This window comes from Populus nigra, chromosome 19 (assembly GCF_951802175.1).
Source record: "Populus nigra chromosome 19, ddPopNigr1.1, whole genome shotgun sequence".
NCBI lineage: Eukaryota > Viridiplantae > Streptophyta > Magnoliopsida > Malpighiales > Salicaceae > Populus > Populus nigra.
Genome location: NC_084870.1, coordinates 3,759,525 through 3,785,096, shown reverse-complemented (window position 1 = coordinate 3,785,096; position 25,572 = coordinate 3,759,525). Strand labels below are relative to the sequence as shown.

Sequence of the window (25,572 nt, the reverse complement as noted above, 5' to 3'; positions counted from 1 at the left end):
CATTAAATAACTCATTATTTATTTTATTAGAAAACACATAAGTTATAAAATCAAATTCAATTTTATCAAATGACAAACAAATACAATTTTCTTCATACGTTTTATGGTTTGATAGTTTTATGGTTGCATATTGAATTCAATAATCTATATGGTTATCATTAATGTATAATTACAAAAACATTAGCACCGTAGAACTACATTATCAAAGCTATTATGTGATTAATTTTATGAACTAAATTAACTAGCACCACACTTGATTTTTCAAGTTAATTAAAATAACAACGAAGACAACAAATTAAGCCTAGGGAAGCAGGTACTGAAACCTTACAAGAAATGGAGACTTAATGGTTTGTTTTTTTAAAATAGAAAAAAGAAATACTATATGTTTGTTGAATTGGCCTATAGCTAGAACCATAAATGTTTCTCCCATTTAATTACTTAGCTGTGCATAGAAATGCTGGCTGTACATAATAAGATCATATTAATGTCCACAACTCCAAGAAACTAGCTAGGTCAACATGATCAATCCACTCCAACAAGACAGCACATGAGAGCTTATAAATGCTGCTTGTAATATCAATTAATTACCGGCCAATTTGAAAAATTATAAATTGATTAGAAATGAAATCATTTTAACATTATTTATCCTTTTATATATATATATAGATTTGCAAATCACATAGAAAAAAACAAAAGGAGTTTGATAGCCTACGTGATTGGTCCTACATATGATCGTTTTTGTGGCCTGTTTCAATTTGTCTCCATATATATATATATATATATATATATATATATATATATATATATATATATATATATAGAAGAACTTAACAGACCCACAATTCCTACTGTCTCCGTACGTTCTTCGCCATTGATGCACATATGGATGATGGTATCATGAGATAAGTATTATGCTTCACTCCCCTTCTACACTTGCTGGTGGTTGGCCTCATGATTCACCAGATCTTGCTGATCAAGACTCTATTCTCAAATAAATTTTACTGGAAAAAAATAATACATATATGGACTTAATCTTCATTTTCAAAGACTGATCATAGATGTAATAAAATTGTAACACTTTTTTTAAACATGCAAAAGACCTTTCGTTTTATGTTGGAATTCTCTTTTTTTTTCTTTTAACATTAACAATACTAAGTGTTAAACTGTGTTTATCTATAAAAAAAAAACATTAATTTTTAATATTTTTTATATGATTAACCGTAATTTAAAATACGTTTAATTATATAAACCATAGTTTTCAGACCCGGCTCGATCTAAGGTCTGGGTTCTGGGTTTTGACCAGGTCGCCCGGGTCAATTCTTTTTTTTAAATCAAAATGATATCGTTTTAGTAAAAACAAAAAAAAAATCAACGAGTTGCAACATGGTTTTTTATCGGGTCTTGTCGGATCACACTAAGTTTTTCCTTCTTATATTTTTTCTTCAACCCGGCCCGGTTCTAGCCCCGATTCGACCCGCCGGGCTGGGCCGGGTTTCAAAACTATGGTATAAACAAATGAAACTTCAATCTTTAAATATAAAAATTGACCTAAGAAACTAATGAATTTATAATTTTTTGATATTCATGATGTATGATTTAAAATTCAAGTCCCATATTTGTGGGTTTAACTCTAATAAAACACACTTATTAAAAAAAAAAAACACCACTCTGCATTTGATTTTAGCTTAAAGTCACTATTATCATACATTATAAGTCACGGACGCCATATAATATATTGAAGTACTGACGATGCATCACTTGACCCTATATAGTTTCTAGTTAATTACATAAATCACTTCAATTCCTCTATATATAGCACACAATGGACACTCTCTAGTCTCTTCATCCATCAATCCTTCTTCGCATTATTTTTATGAGTTTCCTTTGTCTGTAATATTATTTAATCCTTCTTTGCAATATCTTTCTCTTTAGACGCCCCCAAACTTGATTTGACAACCATGTCCAAGGAAGTGGAAGACTGTGGCCACCACGACGCCGAGAACAAGCACCACCGCCACATATTCATAGGCATTCTTGCCGTCATCATCACCATTCTGGTGGTAATCTTCCTTGTATGGATGGTTTTACAGCCCCACAAGCCTAGGTTCATCCTTCAAGACACTACCATCTATGGCTTGAATCTTTCAGACCCGAATTTCCTTTCTTCTAACATGCAAGTTACCATATCCACCAAAAACCCCAACGACAAGATTGGTATATACTATGAAAAGCTTGACATCTATGCTTCTTACCATAACCAACAGATAACCTTGGCAACTGAACTGCCTCCGACCTACCAAGGCCACAATGACGTCTCAGTATGGTCTCCATTTCTGTATGGTGATGCGGTGCCTGTGTCTCCATATCTTGCTGTTTCAATTAACCAAGACGTGAATGCTGGGGTTCTGCTCTTTAATATCAAGATCAACGGGAAGCTAAAATGGAAGGTTGGCTCTTGGTTGTCTGGCAGGTACAGAATATTTGTGAATTGTCCAGCTTATATAACTCTCGGCAGCCGGAGTAATGGAATCAATGTCGGAGCAGGGATCAAGTATCAGATTGTACAGCATTGTCATGTGGATGTTTAAGCGAAGGAGAGTGCGCTTCTAGCTAGCACTATCCATATGTTATTTCTTTTATTTTTCTCCACCTCCAATGAAGGGCTTTTTTTTTTCTTTTTCTCTTTTTTTTGATGGTTGCATATATATATGGATTCTATTGGTATTAATATTTGAGTTTAGTCAATGTTAGAAATATTTTTCAAATATGAAACATGTTATTAATTAGTACTTGTGTTTTATATATGGGAGGGTACTTGATTGTGAGTTTTTTTTTATTGATTATCCGTTTAAATTTAAATGAATTTAATTATTTTTCATATGTTTTTTTTTTAATATAACCAGTCATGTTTTATATCTTACCATTACTGATAAATGATTTAAGTATAACCAAGTTAAGTGAATATGATTCTTGCTTATTTAACAGCATGCTTGGAAGTGTAGTTTTGATTGTTTTTTAAAGTGTTTTTTAGTTAGAAATATATCAAAATAATATTTTTTTATTTTTAAAAAATTAATTTTAAAATCAGCGCATCAAAATGATCTAAAAACAATAAAAAAATATTAATTGAAGCAAAGAAAAAAATAAAAAAAATTAAACTTTTTTAAAAGCATTTTTGAAATGTAAAATTAAATAATCCTTTAATAATCTTGTTATTTTGATATATTAAGCACAATGCCGGCCATTATATAATATACGATTATCGAGACCGAGAAAACAGAGATGATAAAAATAAAAAATGTATATAAAGATAAATTATTTTTTATCTTTTATTTTATAAGTATAGAAATTTATTTTAAAACTATGTTAAAAATAAATTATTTTTATTTTTATATTTTTGTTATTTAAACCAATTATATTTTTATTTTCATTACCTTTATTTATTTCAGAATATTAACTAATGTTATAATGATTTGGGATAATTTTAGTTTTTTTCAGCCGTAATTAATACACATTAAAGTTTCTTTCTAGCTAATTAAGGTGTCAATGGGTACATTGGGAGATAAAACATTGTAGTTTTTTATTATATAGTTTTAGCCACTGCTATCGAAAAGAATATCTTTAATAGCATAATTTTTGGATCTTGCTACATAGAAACAGAACACCATGTCACTTAATTTACGTTCTCTAGAATTACATTCAGCGCCTCAGTCAAGCTAATTATTTTTTCCATATTAATTAATATATTGCAATCAGAATTCCATGCTTTGCCTCGTTGTAATTTGTGATATCGTAATAATAAATGCATTGCTTCTTCTTCTTCTTCTTCTTCATACTTGGTCAAGCTCAATCTTGAATCCTGTCGGTTCATTTCTGCTCAATAGAATCACATACAAGATGTATACATTCATTTCAACACCTCATCCCAAAAATAAATAAATAAAATTAACTATGTGTAACTCAACTGGTTATGTTCTAAATTTGCTCTCTAGAAGTCACTAGTTCGAGTCTTATAAATATCGGGATTACTGGAGGGTCTACATTGTTGTTAACTTCAGGGTTGGTGGGATTAGTCGAGATGCGTACAAGTTGATTTGAACACCCATGTTAATCTATAAATAAATAAAATAAAAAATAAAAAAGCTAGAGAATTGGCTTTTGTCATTTATCATGTTAGGTGAAAATGAAAAGCTTGATGACAACATGAATGAAATCATGAAAGTTCATCTTGTTAAGATGTAAGGTCATGAAACATTAAAAAAGAGTCTGCAAAAAGGGAAATCGTTAATGTATCTTTACTTCTACTTTTATAAAAGTTGAGCTACTTAACATTTCCAGAACTGGGGTGGTTACCTTCTTCACCTACTTTCATTCCTTGTCTAAAATCCTTAGCAAGTAAACCAGGGTTATTTATTATATGGACTAGTCCGGGTTAAAAATCTGGTTAATTTGTGTCGTTTAACTCAGTAAAAAACCGATCCTCAATTTATTAATTTTTTAAAATAACATTCCTGATCCATGAATCCGATCTTACTTCAAATTAATTACCGGCTAGGGATTTGTAACTATGCTTTCATTTTCCAAGTGGTAACATTTTTGTCGGCAAGATTTGTTGTGTGTTGCATTATACCCCAATTGATGGATCTTTTCACATTAATTTCCTGCAGTTCCAATTAATAGCTTTTACTTGCTTAAATAATATGTAACAACTTCATAACTTTTTTTTTATATAACTATGGTGTTCGAATAAGTTTACGTATATCTCGACTAATCTCTCGAGATCCTGAAGTTAGTAACTATGTAAACTTCCAGTGACCTTGATGTTTACAATACTCAAACTGGTAATCTCTGATAGCAAACTTCATATAACCTTTTTATTTTTATTGTTTTGTATTGAAGGCAAGTGATGTGTGGAATTTTTATAGAATTAATTATAATTAAGTAATTAACTCAAGTTTTATTTTCTAGCTGATTTATTTTTATTAAAAAAAAAAACATGCAAAAGGTTGGTTTTGCCAAAAGCTAGCTGCAGCGACAACTACCGATAGAGTTTGATCAACTATTTACGGGAGATAATAAAAAATTTCAATGGTTAAAAAAAAAACCAGGTTTATGAATCAGAATACAATGTTCTCTTTTGTAGTTTGGGCCCCGTTTAATGACCCAAAAAAAACAGAATACAATGTTTTATTTCAGATGTAGAATTTCTTTTAATAATTGTAGATTTTAATTTTAGGTTCAATTATTATTAGTATTTGTAGGAAAACTAACAAAAATCGGTCTATGTTTTACGTGAAGGATTTTTCTATATATGTATATGTTTTTTTTTAACATACATGTATATCATAATCTATTTTAGTGATGATCGGACTGTAATTATAGCTATTTAAAAATATTTTTTGTGTCAAAAAAAATATTAATGCACCCCTTTTATTTTAGATTGCTTGTAACTTAATTATTTAGTCCTTTAGTCTGCTTTTAAGCTTAATTCTTTTCAATTAGCACAATTTCATTTTTGTAATTCTAGTGCTATATTTTTTTTTAATTTAACGTGGGTATCCGGGCCAGCTTGCGCGTACCTTGACTAATCCTACAGACCCTAAAGTTAACGACCATGTAAGTCTCCAGTGGCTATTATATGAGCAACCACAGGGCTCGGCTCGAACCTAATACCATAAAAAGAGCAAACCTCTTGGTTCCAAACTCTTACTATTTGGCCACCACCTAAATAGTTAATACTATATATTTATTAAGCTTACTTGTAACATAATTATTTGGGATTTTATATTTGCTTGGGGGTACTTTACAATGAGCGGAATCTATCTATAATTCTATAGATATTTGGATTGAGCCCCTAATGATCTAGATTAATTTATGCTAAAGACAAAATTGAAAAGAAAAAAAAAGTAAAACTTTGATTAACTAGTAATTTAGTTATAGTTATTAAATTCAGACCGACCCAACGGGTCATCCCGGGATCCAATTGATTCAGAGGCTGGACCAGTCTAGGTTTCCTAAAAGATCGGCTGGTACAACGATCCAGCGAAACCCGGTCAACCCGACGGGTCAGCCCGTGACCCGGGTAAGACCTAGGCGAGACCCGTTTTTTTTTTTCAAATATGGGATTTGTATACTCTATGTTTCCAAGAAAAAAGTTATGTTTTTTCAATGTGAGATTTGAAACCCATTAGTATATATACTATGTTCCAAAAAAAAAGTTAAGTTTTTTTAATGTGGGATAAAAAACTTTTTGATTTAAATATTTCAACTTAAAAAGATAACATAGTGTCTTTTCAATGTGAGATTTGAAACCCTTTCGTATACTATATGTTTTTAAGAAAAAAATTATGTTTTTTCAATGTGAGATTTAAAATCTATTAGTATATCTATTCTATATTCCCAAGAAAAAAGTTATACTTTTTTCAATATGGGATAAAAAATCTTTTGGTTTAAATACTTTAACTTAAAAGGATAACATAGTATCTTTTCAATGTCGGATTTGAAGCCTTTTTGTATATATACTCTATGTTTACAAGAAAAAAATTATGTTTTTTCAATGTAAGATTTGAAACCTATTAGTATATATACTCTATGTTCATAAGAAAAAAATCATGTTTTTTCAATGTGGGATAAAAAAAACTTTTGATTTAAATACTTCAATTTAAAAGGATAACATAATATCTTTTCAATATAGGATTTGAAGTCCTTTCGTATATATATGTTTACAAAAAAAAAGTTATGTTTTTTCAATGTAGGATTTAAAACTCATTAGTATATATAATCTATGTTCCCAAGAAAAAACTTGTTTTTTCAATGTGGGATTTAAAACTCATTAGTATATATAGTTAATGTGGGATAATTTTTTAAAAAATATTCTTTTAAACTTTATTATTTACAATATGTATAGTCTATATTTACATGGATTTTTTCTTAATTTTTTCATATGAAATATTAAAATTTTAAATATATTTTTAAAATTTTTTCGGGTTGACCCATAAAATCCGGGATCCGGCTTCTTAGTCAGATCAACCCCTATATCGGGTTTAATAACTATAGACCTAGTTGACCGGGCTTGATCTAGCTAAGTCACGCCATTAAACCATTAATATTAATAAAGACTGAAGATGATTGTGACGAAGAAATTATATCTTCCGTCTCCAGATATCCCACTTGATAAGGCTGTTCAAGCATTTAAAAATAAAGGACTGAATGCTACAGACATGGTTTATCTTCCTGGTATGTGATCAATGCTTCCATTTCCTATATTTTGGTTCCTTTCTTTTCTTCAAGCATGTTAAAACAACTTCTGATATGACATTTCCAAACTCCTTCCATTTCTAATTTCATCCTTTGGATCTTTTGATGATGTATAGGAGGTGGTCACAGTGTTGGGATACCACCTTGTGTTGCATTCGAAAATCGTCTTTATGATTTCCAGAACACTGGCAAACCTGACCCAACCATGAATACAACATTACTGAAAACCCTACAAACTCTTTGTCCACGAAATTCTGGCGGTAGCAACTCCGCTAACCTCCTCCAGAATCCCCGTGGTTCTTCTGTAGTTCACAAATCTTACTAACGAGCAAATACGGTAAGGTAATGGGCTTCTCAGAGTTGATCAGCAACTGGCACTGGACCCAAATACCACATTCAAGAGCCAGCTTTGGCAATTTCTGCCTTCGTGAGTACTAGTGCGGGGACCGTATCACTTCCCACCACCCTTTTCGCCGCTGGCATTGATGATAACATCCTGGCTAAGAACTTCAAGGCTGGTGTTGCCACCATTCTAGGTCTAAGTTCTGGTCTTGCACCCACACCATAAGGATAGATTCATTAATAGTTACCATCATTTCTTCTTGTTCCTTGGTGATCTTCTGCCATCTCTAACTTTCCTCCTTTTTTTTTTTTCCTTTTTTTGAGTTTTATTAAATAATCTCCTCTTGGGGGCATATTTATTCTTGCTTAATCGTATACCATTTATCTTAACTTGTTTTATATTGGTAATAATTATTCTCTCCATAATCCATCATTGAACCTTCAGGGAAAGGTTTGATGTATGTATATTCCGAATCAACCGAAAGATGTCATGATGCAGATAATGATACACAAAATTATCCAGAGCATTTAAAGTTACTCGTGCTAAATTAAGAAAGGAATAGAGTTCTAAAAGGTTGATGATTATTTCTGAACCTAAGAATGTAGTTGCATTGTTTTCTAGTAATCTCGTCAGACTGCATGAAAAATGTGAGATAACCTGAGGGCTAGAAGCTCTGATGAAATCATGAAAGAGGCCGTCTAATGTTTCCTAGGTTTTACCATTTGCTACAAACAAACGTACAGACGGCTAGAGCGAGAACAAAATAACATCACCCCAAGATCGATCATGAAAGGACACTTTCTGAATGGCTAACCGAAAGGGAATAACCAGTGCCTGTGAGATTCAGGTGGAATGCTTGGTGCGAAGGCTACTTACAGTCTGAGAATGAAACACCAGATTCAAAAATAATGTAACAGGGGATAACTTATAGATAATTTCGAGCAAATGACTATCTTTGCAATGGCATATCAAAAAAAATATTACTTCAATACAAGTAATGACCTCATTTAGAACATCAAAGTCACAAGCAAAACTCCATCATATCTTTATGTTTCTACAAAGCTTAAATATAAATTCAAAGTCAACAACTCCTGATAGGATAATAAAAACTACAAAAACATCCCGGATTGAAAAGAACGGTCGCCAAGCAATCAAAGCACCACCACCCATAATGGAACTGCTATGATGAGAGACAGCTTACAGCCTTCTACCCCTTCTTCCACCCTTTCTGCGGGTGCTGTCAGTAGGAATTGGTGTGACGTCCTCTGAAAACAAACAAGACATCAACAAAATAAAATAAAAATGAAATTTACTGCCAGTGGATGATTCAGACAGATGCTTCTCTAGTTCAATTACTGAATGAGCTAAATACTTATCACTCAAAACACAGAACACAAACAATTCACATTTGTTAAATGTCATGTAACAAATTTAAAATGTCAAGCTCCGGAAACCTTAAGAAACTACGGGCAACCAAGTGCTTACAGTGTTCGACAGAAAACACAAAATAGTGCACCAAAGCTTGAAGCTTAATCCTCAATCATCCCCAACAACAGTTCAAATCAAGTAACACCCGCATCTTCAACTCCTAATTTCAATCAATGGTTTTAGAACTTTATTTCTAATCAATATCTTACCAATGCGACCAATTTTCATTCCAGAACGAGCCAATGCCCTCAGAGCAGACTGAGCACCTGGACCAGGGGTCTTAGTTTTGTTACCTCCTGTAGCACGCAGCTTGATGTGAAGAGCAGTAATGCCAAGTTCCTGTTAGTTTCGAAACCAGGTTAGTCTTGATGAAAGGACTAGCGAATAAACAGCTTATAAATTAGAAAAAGAATTTTCTAAAATCATTGTATTATGTAGAGAACAAAAACCTTGCATCTCTGTGAAACATCCTGTGCAGCAAGCATAGCAGCATATGGTGAAGATTCATCCCTGTCAGCTTTAACCTTCATACCACCTGTACATGTTAGGTTCAAGGAGATATAAAGTTACATTAATTGCAGAGACGATGGCCTGATGCCTGGCCTGAAGCCATATGCCAGAGCAACAGTGCCATGAATGAGTGCAGAACCAAAATAAAGCAAACTACGCAATTATATGACAGCTCACAACATTGAAACCATCAAAGGTGGCACTACAGTGAATACTTGAACAATATAGGAACTAAATGCTGAATTCACTAAGAAATCGTGTTTTCAGATAATTAAAAGATTTCCACTGCACACCTAAGTACACGTGTCAAATGCGAATACACAGACACAGGTAAACACTACCCCTGAAATCAGGGTAATGACCTAATTGAGCCCGAACACACCCATGCATATATAATACAGACAGAAGTCCGGGCGACAAAGAAGAATACTCAATCATGCTGGTCAAAACAGGGAATTGAAATGGAAAATGCAAATAGAGCAGTAAGCAGAGCGTATATATTTTTCATGTCTTACTCAGATTCAAACCAATTATTAAGAAAAATACGCCATTATAAAAAACATACCAGTAATGCGGACCAGGGTTTCCCTCCCAGACAAATCAGTCACATGCTGCAATTATTTCAATCAAGCAAAATCACTTACAGATGAAATAAACCAGACAATAATGAAAATATTTATACTCCATTCTAGCTAATATGAACGAATACTCACAATAAAGGTATCATTAAATGAAGCAAAAATGTGAGCCACCCCGAAAACATGCTCTCCCTCCCTTACAGTTGGGCCAAGTGTAACATTCTCTTCCTTTGGCTCTCTTGTCTTTCTCCTCGACTATAAAATCATAAACAAAACTGTATCAGAACAAAAATTCACTAAGAAGAAACAAAATCTAAATCTGATAAACAAATACCGCCTCCGAGGCATGATTAAAATAAAACCCCACTACTCGATACCCTAGCACAGTGATGAACGATCAAAACAAAGCACAATATATTTTTCCTACGATTTCCAAACATTCTCAGCCTAAAACATATGCAAGTTCAAAATCCGAAACAACAGCAAAAACCCACTTCCCTTTGTCTTTCTTGTTTATTTTCTTGGAAAAAAAAACAGACAACAGAAACAAATTTCCATTTCTTCAGTCCTCCAAATCAGATACACCAACATTAACAAAAACAGCAAAAAAAAAGGTGGGGGCTAAGAGTATAACGAAGAGATTTAAGGACGTGATAGAGATTTCACTTACCATGGCTAAAAGCTGAGTAGGTCTAGAAGCCGAAGGATGCTAATAGGGTTGATGGCCGAGCTTGTAAGTTGCAACAGACAACGGAAAGGGGCTAAACTAGGGGAATTTATATGAGGGAAAGTGGCTAGGGTTTTAGGAGCGGAGCAATATCATATGTATTTGCTTGAAGGTCCTTGGATTTTCCTTTTATTCTTATTGGGACTGCATATTGAGCTGGGCTTTTCTCTTAGCTCCAAATCTGATTTGTAGTCTTGGTTTATTTATATGGGCTATGGAGTCTTACCATGCTTTGTGAACTTCTTGAATGCGATTTGTGATTTTAAGGTGAAGATTATTTTTTTGTTTTAAAATTGTTTTAAAAAAAATTTAAATTTATTTTTTATTCAAATTAATATTTTTTAATATTTTTAAATTATTTTAAGACATAATTTTAAAAACTAAACTTGATTTAGAAAAAAAATCATATTTTGTTAAAAAAAAATATTACCTAGTTAATAGTTGGGTTTTGTCCAGATCAATTAAATTTTTTCACAAAATTATTTGAGTTTTTTTTTAATTTGACCGAGCTGATTCAAATTTTTAAAAAATTTATTATAAACAATTTTCTTAAAGAATTAGTAATTTATAGATTTGAGATATAATTTGTTTTAAACAATATTTGGTTTGTTATTTTAGTGAGAATTCAGTTTCATTTGGTTTGATTTTTAAAATTGGCAAACTAAACATATTGATTTTAGTAAGTATTCAAATTAAAATGGAGTTTATTTTTTTATTTGATGATAAAAAATATTATTGAGTTAATTAGGATGTCAATCAATATTAAATTTTGTTTTTAAAAATTCTAAAAACACACACTAATCCCCTTAAGATGATCTTAAAATTTAAACCTAAAAAATCAAAAAATAAAATATATCATTTTGACTGAAAAATTATTGGTGACGTTGTTCCCATTTCATTATTTTCCAAAGTTCTATGTATAGGGTTTTTTTTTCAAAAATACATTAAAATTGTAATGTTTTTCAAGTTTTTCTAATAAATTTAATGAAAATTATACCATGTAAATAATATACCAACAAAACCTACCAAAAGAAATTTTAATAAATATTTGGAGTTGGTCTATTATTATTGTGCTTGCCTTCTTAAAAACGATAATGCCAGAGCGAGTCTACCGCTCTCTCCTCTCCTTTTCTGGTCCATGAGCGAAGAAAAGGTCTGTAAAAATCTTTTAAAATGTTTAGTACGATGAACATCTGAGATCGAGTTGGTGAACAATCAATGTGTGGGACTTCAAAGGAAACATAAATTGGCACATTATTTAGTGTTTGGTAGTGTGATAATGGTTACTTTTTAAATAATTTTTTATGTTAAATTGCATTACAATGATGTTTTTTTATTTTTTAAAAATTATTTTTGATATCAGCACATTAAAATGATCCAAAACGTACAAATCATATTAAATTTTAGCAAAAAAAAATTATAATTTTTTTGGAAACGTCGTTTGCACCGTGTTTCCAGACATGTGCTATATATACAAAGAATATTATATCTTTAACCATTGTTATAGAACCTGATTTGACTTAGGTCAGTGTTGGTTGGGTTAAATTGTAAGTCTACTTTTAAAATAATATTGTTTCAAGTTTTTTTTAATGGAATAAAGTTATATTAGAATAAAAAGTTATCTAAAAAAATTATATCATTTTAAATTAGATGTAAAAAAATAATATTTGAAATTAAATTATCGTGTTTCATTAAGATTTTGATGGGTCAACTAAGTTATGAATTAATGTATTATATCATTCAGGCTCGATCAGGGTAATTCCTAACCCAATTCAAAAGCGGAATCGAGTTTAATAATCATGTGCTTAACATTCATAAAAATTTATGTACAAATACTTCACCACACATGTATCACAGTAAAAAATTAAGACACTTCTGTAAATGAGGCTATTCACACACACACACACACACACACACACACACACACACACACACACATATATATATATATATATATATATATATATATATATATATATATATATAATCAATAAGAGAATTTGAATCCAAGACTCTCTCATTGCACATGACCCAAGCCATTTGACGTAACCAGTAAATTAGCTAAAATAAGGGTTGTAGTTGTTTATAATTTGGCAATTTTCGGAGCTAGTGATATATAATACCTTGGATTTTTTATTTAAATGTGTCGATTGTGACTTTACTAGCCTGGGTCTAAAATCCATTTAGGATTTTTTTTTTTTGAAAAAAAATACATGAAATTTTCAACACATTAAGAGAGTCAACGGTCAACTCCACTCGTGACCTAGGCCTTATACCAAATCGACCCCAATCAGATTTTAAAACTATGATAACAACTACTTTTATTCTTATACTGACTTGGATCAATCCGATCCATGACCTGAGCTTTGTCTCATATCGACCCTCAAATTAAATTTTAAAACTATGATAATAATAATTTTTATCCCAATATATCTTGGTTGGACAATTCTGAAATTGAGAGTTTTTCTCAATTATATTTTAGGAATAAAAAATAAAAAATAGTCTCTATAAACATAACCTTTCTATACCTTCTATTTTAAAAATATATAAATTTACTTTAAAATTATCTTAGAGGCAAGATTTATTTTTATATTTTTTTAATCTAAATATATTTTTATTCTTAGTATTTTTATTTATTGTGTCCCAAAATAATAACCAAACGTTACTTAACAGTCACTTTAAAATCTAGGGTCTAAAATCCATCTTTGCTTCTTTTTATGATTAAAAATGCATGAAATTTCAGCGCATAACCAGCATTTTATTATCGTATTCCCAGCAAAAGACTAGAGAGTAGAGAGGGACCAAGAACTTTATAATCGCCTGAAACTGTCCGCCCATAATCAACACATTGAGAACTCCGTCGTCAGGTTCTGTTGCCTTTTTCCTCGTCGAAAGAAAAGGTATCAGACACCATGAGAGAGTTTTGTTTCCAGCAAGTTTGAATTTTACCTTTTCCCCTTGAAGGATATGAATTCTCCCTACCATTATCACCCATTTTCTTAAATCACTATGAAATCTATGAGGATATTAACTATTTTTTCACGAATTTGAGCTCATGTGGCTATTAAAAAGACAGAAATTTCCATGGTCTTAGCTTAGGTTTTAGAAAAAACTTTGATATGTTCTGAAAAGTTTATAATTTATAAATTCTTTTTTGAATAAGAAAATTTTTTAATTTATTGAATAGATAGCTTACAAGACTATTAATTAAATACAAGAAAAAAATTTTAATTAGTAAAATTTTAATTAAATTATAGGTTATAATCTAAATAGAAAAAAAAACAAAAATAACCAGGAAAATAAAAAATTTATGAGACAATAGCTTCCGAGTTTAATTTATAGAATTGGGTTTTTAAAATGATTTGACAAAATATTAGTTTAATTTGATAAAAAAATTTATATTTATTTTTATGAGATAATGTTGGACTCAATTCAAACTTCTAAAACATAAAAAATCTTAATAATTAAGGGAGTAATATAATAAAAATAATCATTTCAAGAATAACAAACATTATACCCCAAGATACTAGATTATATAGAACCTCTCATATAACAACCACCACATCAGAACAATAGAACTCTCAAATAAAACCTAGAGAATCTTTGAACCCAGTCTACCACATCATAACAATAGAACTTTTGTTGGTTTGTGAGACCTAGTCTAAGCCAAATACTCTTGGCAAACACACAATCTCTAATACAATGTAAAATATCCTCGTCCTTCTAGTTACACCCACCACAGATTGGAGATGAAAAAAATATTACGTTTAAACTTTAATAAATTAGTGGGAAGACTATTATAAAATAATTGCCAAATGAACATTTTGATTTTTTTTTAGCCTTTAATTTCCAAATCCAAGTCCACCTCGTATCTGAAAAAAGATTTCTACCTTCGAATAGAAGCCAAGAATAAGCTGAATTAGAAGTATACATACCATTCATGTTGGTAGACCACACAATGCAATCCGGTGGCCTTGGACAAGATGGAATTGGTATCGTCTTAATTTTCTGTTTTACTAAATCTTGAATATGTGTAGTTAGTACACAAAAGTTTTATTTTCCACCATACCACAAATCTGAAACTTTAAAATCTAAATCAATAATGTGTATCACGGCTACTTCTGATCTCAATGTGCTATCTTGTAGCTAAAGGTCAAACCATAAAAATAAATCCCTAATACCTCCTCTGTAAATGAACCCACCATAAAGAAAACTAAATGCCTTGTACAAACAAAAATTAAATGCCTACTCCAACCATGATATGAATGAGCATTTGACAACACCAAATATAAAAAAAAACTAACCTACCATCCATCCACGTAGTGATTGTGAAGCTAATTTGTACACAAAAACATTATTAGTGTTTTTTTCAAGATGTTTTTGTATAAGTACTAGTAAATTCAATCTAATTAACTCAAAATAAATGATCAGAAAAATCGTACTTAAAACAAGATTGCGATGCTAAATAACAAGTCCTAAATCTTGTAAAACACCATCATAGAACTAAACTAAGAATAAATTAAAAACCCGATTATATTTACGTTTCAAAAATATTTTAAAAAATAACTCATTCTCTCTTACAACAAGAAAAGGCTGCATGCATGAAATCAACACCTCAATCAAGGATTTTAATCTTTCCAAAACTGGCAAAGCATGTATATGCAGGTGAGGACTCGTTTGTGCATTACTAGATAAGGTGGCCATAACCTAATTATCAAGGACATCAAATAGACATTACCTAATTATCAAGGACATTAAAGATCCGAATGCGAGAAAGCGCTTGCTATATATTGTGTTGCTGTAAACAAGAACAAAAGCTAGCAGATTCTAATGATCAATTCGTCTTCTGGGGACTCCAGGCATGTGTCCCTGCTGAAGACGAAGGGGCAAGGACTGTGGCCAAAGGGTGTGTTTATGGGCCTCTAAGTTAGGTTCATGTCCCGCACCTCCTCTTTTTCCTAAATTATATTTTATAAGCTATATATTGAAATCTTGAATAAAAGCAGTGTATTTCTCTTACTATTTTTAGAATCTCAATATTACTCTTTTTCCTAAATTATATTTTATAAGCTATATATTGAAATCTTGAATAAAAGCAGTGTATTTCTCTTACTGTTTTTAGAATCCCAATATTAAATAGGTAGACCACACAGGTGGATCGTATGGCGTATGGAATGAAGATTGAAACTTTGTGTGTGTGTGTGTGTGTGTGTGTGTCTCTCTCTCTCTCTCTATATATATATATATATATATATATACACACACACACACACACATATAATGTTGATGGGTTTATTAATGATGTTTCAATTTTGAAGATTTCTTGACATTTGATAAGAAAAGCTCACATGTTATCTATCAATGTATAGATGTCAAGAGTTTAAATTAGAGAAGAAAAATCAATTCAAAATTGTCAATAAAATAGGGTAATAACTCAGCTGTTCAATATTCCTCTTAAATTTTAATTATGAGGGGGTGTAGTCAAGGGCATAGGCATGTTAAAGGTTTGGATGTGTTATAACTCAAGTCAAGATTTTATTAATATTTTTGACTAGTTTTATGTAAAAAAAATTATAATTCTTGATTGAAATATTAAAAAAATTCTAAAAATTTATGTGGAGCCTTCTAATATGATACTTTAGCTTGGGTTAAAATTTTAAAATTTTTGGAGAAATTCATAAATTTGATAAAAAATCATAATTTTACCAGTTTTACGTTATTGGACATAATTTTCAATCTGACTATCAGATTAAACTGAAATTTTATGAGAGATCTTAAAATATATTGAATAAAATCTAGTTAAAATTTTAGGATGAACGGAACTTGATAGTGCTAATAAAAAAAACCGTCAAATAAAAACAAAACGACTCATTAAGAGTAAAATGATTATTTGCTATTAAAAAATTAAACAAATAAGCTCTTCCTTCTTTTTATATGTTACCGACTGAGCAGAATAGAAAAAGAAAGAAAAGAAAAGTCAAGAGAGAAAGAGAGAAAATTAAGGGAAAAACATAAAAAAAAAATCTAAGGAAAAAAATAAAAAAAAAGTGAGAGAATAACCTTGTAAACTTACAAAGTCCAACTTATAAAACACTAATCTAAGAAAGAATCAAGTGAAGGAAAGAGGAATTGAGAGAGAGAAAAAAAAATTAATTACTTTGTTTTTCAATTGATGTGAGATTGCCATTTTATCCCAGTTGATGAGTTGTCACAATATCGATTCAGATTTGATTATAAATGAATTATATTCCACAAAACATCGAATGATATAACTTCAATAGTGAGTTTATTTTTACTTTCACTTTAATTTTTGTACTTTCAAATTTATTTTTTAATATTTTGGATAGTGTATTTGAATTAAAACTTTATTATTAACTTCAAGAATTCATGTACATGAGTTAATAATTAATCTTTTAAAAAAATTATATATTTATTTAATAGCCTAGGGGAGGAAAATTTCTGACTCCTAGTTCAACTGGTTAGACTCTAGGTTTGTTCTCTAGAGGTCACCAATTCGAGTCCCACAAACCTCAAGGCCATTGAAGACTTATATAGTCATTAATCTCAGGGCTATTGGAGGCTTACATGGTCGTTAACTTCAGGGCTCGTGGGATTAGTTGAGGTGCACGCAAGCTGACACGGACATTCATGTTAATAATAAAAAAATATTCCCCTTAAATTCTTAGTTACTTGACCACTTGGGCCGTGTTTGAAAAAACAGTTAAAATTGTATTTTTTTTATTTAAAATTAATTTTTTATATATTTTTAGCTCGTTTTGATGTGCTGATGTTAAAAATAACTTCTAAAAATAAAAAAATATATATTTTGATATATTTCTAAGTAAAAAAACACTTTAAATCCATATTCTCAAACACCCTCATAGTTGAGGATAGTTGTGTTAGTGTAATGTCGAAGGAGAATACTGCTCGAAACATTAGCGTTGTTTTAACTAACCGCTTGATTACTTGCCAACGAACATGACATTATTGTCAATGGAATGCACCTCTTACAATATTGCTCACTCATTGAAGAATCATCTTGCTCAAATTGCTGGAGGTTCACCAGTTAATTTTTCCAGGAAATCATGCACGAAAACATACAGCTCATAATTGAGGAGCGAATCCTCCTGTAATTCATGTCAGCTCATTCTGAGACCAAGAGGAAATCATGTCTGTGTGTGTGTGTTGATGAACTGGTGCACTAAGGAGAGAGGGATCCATGACTACTGGCCGTGGTCGTGGCGTGGCTCCCTGTGCTTTAAAAGCTTCCATGAGTCTTTCTTTATGGTTGGAAGCTGGGGCTCAGCCAACTAATGAATCTCTACCGACCACATCTCACCGGTTTACTGCAAGATATAAATAGAATTACGGTAGTAGTTATAGTTTAAAATGTTTTTTATTTAGAAATATATTTAAATAATAAGTTTTTATTTTTTAAAAAGTATTTTTCAGATCAACACATCAAAACGATCTGAAAACATAAAAAATTAATTTTTAATAATTTTTTAAAAAATTTTAAGGGAATGTGGTTTCAACTACGTTTCCAAACATATCTAGTAGTGTTGGGAAGTGTACTGGCGGTTACTTTTCAAAGTGTTTTTAATTTCAAAACACTTTAAAATAATAGTTTTTTATTTTTCAAAAATTATTTTTAATATTTATGATATAAAAATATAAAAATATATTAATTTAAAATAAAATAAAAAATTTAATTTTTTTTAAAAACATTTTCAAACACAGTGGCAAGTGGATAAATTTCCTTATTCGAAAATCTTGTATCCTGCGGCAATAGTACCACAAATGCCTCACAGTCCAGCATCAATGCATGGCAGGCACTAGTTGTCACGACACCTACACATGAGAATGAAGTTTATAGTGCTTTTGCAAGTTGGATATAGATATTTCGATTTTTCTTTATGTAATAAATATTTTTTTATTATTATTATTGTGGGTGTCCGGCCAGCTTGCGCGCACCTCGACTAATCCCACGGGCCCTGAAGTTAACGACCATGTAAGCCTCCAGTGGCTATCATATGAGCAGCCATAGGGTTTGAACCTGAGATCTAAGAGGGAGCAAACCCCTTAGTCCCAAGCTTTTTATCATTAGGCCACCACCTAGATGGTTGTAATAAATATTTTCTTTATAATATGAATCAAATCCTTAAATATAGATAAATTATAATCTTCTTAAAAAAAACAAACCTAAAAACTCTAAATATTGAACTAGTTCGATTCCCCCATGCTACGCTGAGAGATTGAGCATTTTTTGTGGTAAATGTTTTTATTATTATGAAAAATTTTACTATAAACAAAAAAATTTATATGTTATTTAATAAAATAAATCAAGAATTATATGTTCTAAAATTAATAAAAAATTTATTAATTATCATTAAAGATTAAACTGGGAAGCTGAGATAACGATATTATTTTGTTGAGAAAATAATTGAATATTTATTTTAGTTTGAAATTGGGTCCAAAAGTTTTAATTGGTTTGAATAAATAAACTTAAATTTTATTTTGTCAAATTAAGTATGAATGCAACGTCAAAATTTATTCTAAACATTGTGAGAGCCTTATATAAAATCAATCAACACAAAATATCAAACCCAATCATAAATTAATTTTATGTGAAAGGATTAAATTGAGAATAAAAAAAAATCAAGCAACAAAAAATCATTAAAAAATAAAAATTAACTGCAACTTATAGTGGACCATGTCTTTCTCTTGTGTAGCATCTTCACTATTTTTTTAATATTTTTTTATCTTATATTGTCTTGTGTGTTCATGATTTTAAATATTATTTTATGATTTAAACCGCATTATATTTGTTAAATAAAAAATAAAAGGACTTAATAAAATAAAAGTAGTGAATGAAAAAAAAAGGGTTGCGGTTTGTTAACTGGGAAGCAAAAGATAAAAAACAAAAAAGACTTAAAAGAAAAAAATATCCTCTAAAAAAGAGCTTGAATAAAAAAAAACATGAAGGTGGTTGATTGTTTATATAAACAGTGTTTTTCATCTCAAATATTTTAACTGTAATGATAATAAGTTTTAGGGGTGATTTCATCTCAAATATTTTAATTGTAATGATAATAAGTTTTACAGGCGCTTATTTTTTATTCGGTTCGGTTTTTATTAAAAATAAGTAATCAAACTGAATTTTTTTTTAAAAAAATCGAAATCGAACCGAAACCGGTTCAAACCGACCGGTTTCGGTTTGGTTTGGTTTTTTAGGACAAAAACCGGTTTAACTTGTTGTTTTGGTTTGGCTCGATTTTTTTCCGGTTTTTTTCAGTTTGGGTTCGATTTGGTTTTTTCGGTTTCAAACTTATCAAACCAGAACCGAACCGGTCGGTTTTTTTAAAATTTTAATCTGTTTAATCAGTTTTTTTTTCACGGTTTGGTTTTTTCAATTATTTTTTTTTGTTTTCTCAATTTAATTGTTTTTTTACTTTTTTTTTTCACTCCTGATAAGTTTTATACTTGTAATCTGCACCAAGAATTGAGGCCATGAAAAGAAATTGTATCTTTAAGTGATGTACGCATATTTTCATGATTTACATATGTCGCACCTCACGTCTTATTAAATGTTGTACTACATTTATATGAACATTTGCTTTCACCTTTTCGTCACATGTATCCAAATAAAGCAACACATCCTTTTGAAGTGATAGCTCTAGAGTTTCGTATAAGCTTCCATTACTCCAAGAAATTGCATTTGTTATGAGAAACATATTACCGACAATGGACTTTGTTGTAAAAAAACATAGTTAATAGATATATATTCAGTCAAATTTAAAGTGGAATCCACTTATTTTATATTTAAAATTGTGTTGAAAATTAAAATTTAACAAAAAAATTTTTAATATCTGACATTAGTATGATTAAAATAAATTGATAAATAAAAAACTTATTTTAAAAAATCATTGGTAGGCATGTTTTTATAAAATTTAATTTTTTATTCTATATTAAAAAAATACAAGATTATCTTATAATTTTTATATTAAAAAATTAAAAAGTCATAAATAAGTCTTAACAAAATAGTTTGAGTCTCACTCAGATATACATGCTTCACTTGGCTCAAGCATCAGCATGAACATGAGCTTAGGCCATGAGTCACTGGCCACGAGCCTTAGACTCATGTTTGAGTGTTTTTGACTAATAAAGACTTTTTTACCAACCCATTTCTATATCTAGCTTATGAATAAAGAGTCTAAACAATTTTCTTCTTCTTTTTTAACAACCTTTTCAAAGAAAAACATTTGGTTTTTAAAGGGAAAAAAAAACTATCAGGTTTTTATTCTTTTTATGGTAGATGTGAGTTAATTATGATAATTATCAAAATTAATTCTGCATCATTTTTTGTTTTAAAATCCATTATAAAAAGAAGTTGAAAAGAAAAACTGTTTTACATAGATTCTAGACACCTTTCCACCTCAATTTTCATATTATCTTCCTCTGTTATAAGCTTTGTTTCTTTGAGTTTTTCTCAAACTCTAGAGCTTATGTTCTATTATTGTAGAGAGATACCGATTTATATTTCCTTGAGTTTGTGGATCTTAATTATAAGTATATATATAAATATGAAGAAATTGTTAGAATCATAAGAGAATAATTATATACATCCTGTTTGCACAATGTGAGGAATAATAAAACTTTAAAAACAAATGATTAATCATTGACAACAATAAACTACTTTCTGATTTTGATTCTAAGGTCTCTAGCAAGTAAGTATATTACACTATTTTTAACTTAATTATAATATTGACTCTGTATGTGATGGTATGTATGTGCTATAATTTTTTATGGTTAAAGTGTTCAATTATAAGCTTAGTATGCATGTTAGGTTTTTTACTTTGATATCTTTTATTAGATTAACTTGATTGCAAAAAATTGCATGATTATCTAAATTAAACTATAAACTAGGAACAATGACTAAATATCCGTCGAAAGGTTTTGAAAAGAAAAAAATTCTCCATGAATTCCAACATGTTTATAAATTCAAACAACTAGATTAATCAATTAAAATCTTTGAAAATTATTGAGTTAAATACAAAAAAACTAACATATGATAGACTATATTCTCAAAATCCATTATGATTAATTTTTAATAATAAATCATGTTCATTTAATAAAAAATATTCATTATATTAATTCTCAGAACTTCTATTTATGGCTTTTATATATGGTGTTTAGGCATTTGCTTTTGTTAAAACTTTGTTGGAAAACATTAACATACTATAATATGAAATATTATAAAACCTAAAATCATATTTAGATAAATAAGAAATTGATTTTAAATTGATCTTAACCATAAAACATTATTCCAAATTGGATAAATAAAACTAAAACTAAAAATTCTTCCTCTCTTCCAAAAAGCCATGGCTATTATAGTTTTCGTGTGTGAGTGAAATTGATCTTATATGAAAAATTAACAAAAAAATATTATTTTTTAAATATCTTTGTTTACTTATATCTTTTATGGTTTTTCTAGTTTTCATGTAGATGAAAAGACGTATCGATCTTTTTTTTTTTTTTTTAGTTTTCATAGTCTTCATGTTGATGCACATCAACACTAAGTATATGATTCTTGGATCGTGGTAGGCAATTTGCATCTACTGCTTGTACTAATTGACAAACCAAATTTATCTTAAGGACAAAAGGGTATAACTTTTGCAACAATCACCTTCTTTTGTTGTATCGTATAATATGGGCTTAAACAAGTGTGATTTAATTGGTTAATAATTTAAGTTTTTATTTTTTTTTGTTGGCATTCTAGTTTAATATTTTTTTTATATTGCTTTGTATGCTTTCCCATTTTATTCTTTATAGTTTTTAATTTGTTATATTATCTAAAATTTAGATTTAATAATAGATCAAATTTAGTTAAATAAATTTACTTTTATTTATCTTTGTGAAAATAGATTAAACTTTTTATTTATTAAATCCAACAAACTTAAGACAAATTTTACATTTAATTATTTTAAAAGCTAGTTAAGTTAATAATTTATGAAAAATTAATTAAAGAATATTTTATTTGTGTAATTATTATTTTATATATATTGCTTTTATTATTGTTTGTTTATTAGTCAAATAATTCTTAAATTATTTGATTGAGAAAAAGAAAAAAAACTACTACACTTATTGCTTATATTGCTCCAAGATTTTAATTTAGTTTAACATTATTTATTGGTTATATGTTATAAAACTATACAAGATGATTTTATTATTTTGTTATAATCAAATGAAAAAAAAGTTTGTGAGATGTTACTTTCTCACTTCAAAAAATAAAATAAAATGGGAAATTAAAAAATTGGTAAAAGCAAGACTAGTCAATCGGCCTGAGTAGCTTCTAGTTTTTTTTTAAAAAATATCACTTTAGTAATATTAAATGTTGTAATGTTGTTTTAGAAAGCATTGCTTTGGTATAAAGGATTCTGCACCATAAACTTGAGAATATCATGTTGGTAAGGAGGATTTGTCCTTCACTTTATGTGGTGCATGATGAGAAACTTGAGAGGTTCAATTATGTGAATTCTAAAAGGTGGAAACAGAAGATGTTCTTCTGTCTCACAACCTTGAGTTGAGTGAAGATCTTTATTGAAGATGCACCATAGCTGTCAGATGATGAATCTAATCTCACCATTGTGGCAGTTATGGATGCATGGATACATAATAATTTCACATGTAAGAACAACATTTTAAATGGTTTAGAAAACATATTACATGATATGTATAGTTCAATCAATATTGCAAAGGCCTTATGAGTGGATCAAACATATACAAGACTAAAGATGTTGTCATGAAAAAGCTCATAGTCGATAAAGTTTTGGATTTTAAAATGGTAAATTCAAAGATAATAATAAGCTAATACAAGAGTTTCAATTCATCTTGCATAACATTCATATAAAAAGAATAATAAGTTTGAAAGAGTAGCCAATACTTCCTCTATGGTCCTCAAAGTAATATTGCTGAAAAGTGGTGAGAAACCATAATAAAAACCAAAAGAAAAAGCTAGTTGTGAAGGTACAGAGTATTACTAAAAACATTCAATAGTAAGTGTTTAATCTATAATAAAACTAGACATCAAGCCAATGATTATAGAAATAGAACTCAACAAACAACCTTGAGAGAGGAATGGTTGCTCAATACAATGTCATGGAGGTTCAAAACATATCAAATAAAGTTTTGTAAATGAGCTTATTGTCTTCAAAGTCAAACTGATCAATAATCTTTAGTGGTAGTTGACTGATATTGGTGCTACATGATATGTTTGCGTCATTAAAAGGATTTTATCAACTTATAAAGAATTGGATGATGAATATTTGTACATAAGAAATTTATCAACCTAAAAAGTGATGAACATTAAGAAGGTCATTTTAAAGATGACTTCTAGAAAATTTCTTGCCCTCAACAATATATTTCATGCTTGTGACATTGTAAAGAATTTATTGCTTGACTTATTATTAAGCAAACATGGTTTAAAAATGATCTTTGATAAAATTTGTACTCATAAAGAGTGAGATATTTATAGATAAGAGGTATATGTGTGGTGGTTTTTTTTAAGATGAATGTGATGATAAATTAGATGTGAGAATTATAATAAAATTATTGCTTCTTTTTATTTGCTTGAGTCAATAACATGTGGCATGAAAAATTAGAACATGTGAATTATAATTATACGTAAAGATTGGTAAAAATTTGAGTTATCACCAACTATGTTTTTTAGAAAAATAAAAAATGTGAAATTTATATAGAATAAAAAAATTACAAAGTCTTTGTTTCAAACAATTAAAAACAAGTAGTGAATCTTTAGGTTTAATCACTTTAACATTGATGATTTATAATTTGTTTAAACTAAAGATAGAAAATAGTCTAGATGATTGCACAAGATATTATTATATCTTTTTGCTAAGAAGCAAAGATAAGACTCTTGAGATATTTAAGCATTATAAGAAGAAAATTAATAATTAACTAAATAAAAATATAAAACTTGAGTTATTACCAAATATGTTTTTTAGAAAAATCATAAGTTGAAATTTATATAGAATAAAAAATTACAAAGGGTTTATTTTAGATAATTAAAAGAAGTAGTGAGTTTCTAGATTTAATTCACTTTAATATTGATGATTTATAATTTGTGTAAACTAAAGATAGGGGAAAATATAAATGATTGCACCAGATATTGTTATATCTATTTGCTAAAAGTAAAGATGAGGCTTTTGAAATGTTTAAGCTTTATAAAAATGAAGTTAATAATCAACTCAATAAAAATATAAAAGAAATAAAAAATGATATAGGTGGTGAATATAAGATACTTTTTGATAAATTTGGCTCTCAAAATGGTATTATCCATTAAACTACTGCTTCAAACTCACTTTAATAAAATAACATTACAGATCTTAAGAACTGGACTCTAAAATAAATTATGAATATTATTTTAGTAAGTTTAGGAGCACCTTAGAGCTTGTATGGGGAAATTTTAAATGTCAACTATATACTTAATAAAGTACCTTATAAAAAGTTAGAAAAATACCATATAAGCTTTGAAAAGATAGAAGATCTTCTCACAAATACTTCAAAGTGTGAAGATGTCCTGTAAAAAATGAGATTACCTAATCCAAAAAAGGTCAAGATAGGACCTAAAATTATAGATTGTGTATTTGATAGATTTGAATACAATGTTAAGCATTGAAGATATTGATTATTTATCAAGCATTGAAAATATT

The 25,572-nt window shown here is 29.3% G+C and overlaps 3 protein-coding genes across 3 annotated transcripts; 2 read left to right on the top strand and 1 right to left on the bottom strand.

The window, feature by feature from the left end:
* Positions 1-1,793: 1,793 nt before the first annotated feature.
* Positions 1,794-2,674, top strand: LOC133679861 (NDR1/HIN1-like protein 1). The gene has a single exon (XM_062102577.1). The coding sequence runs from the start codon at positions 1,959-1,961 to the stop codon at positions 2,586-2,588; it is 630 nt and encodes a 209-aa protein (XP_061958561.1). The 5' UTR covers positions 1,794-1,958; the 3' UTR covers positions 2,589-2,674.
* Positions 2,675-7,124: 4,450 nt separating this feature from the next.
* LOC133680102 (probable peroxidase 61) lies at positions 7,125-7,825 on the top strand. The gene is made up of 3 exons (XM_062102926.1): positions 7,125-7,236; positions 7,374-7,517; positions 7,626-7,825. Exons 1-3 carry the CDS (start codon positions 7,125-7,127, stop codon positions 7,823-7,825), a joined length of 456 nt encoding a protein of 151 aa, XP_061958910.1.
* A 743-nt stretch (positions 7,826-8,568) lies between these two features.
* On the bottom strand, positions 8,569-10,946 carry LOC133679415 (small ribosomal subunit protein uS11z). The gene is made up of 6 exons (XM_062102007.1): positions 10,787-10,946; positions 10,252-10,371; positions 10,104-10,149; positions 9,478-9,563; positions 9,238-9,367; positions 8,569-8,865 (listed from the first exon to the last, which is right to left on the bottom strand). The coding sequence occupies exons 1-6, from the start codon at positions 10,787-10,789 to the stop codon at positions 8,798-8,800; spliced, it is 453 nt and encodes a 150-aa protein (XP_061957991.1). The 5' UTR covers positions 10,790-10,946; the 3' UTR covers positions 8,569-8,797.
* Between the last annotated feature and the right edge of the window lie 14,626 nt (positions 10,947-25,572).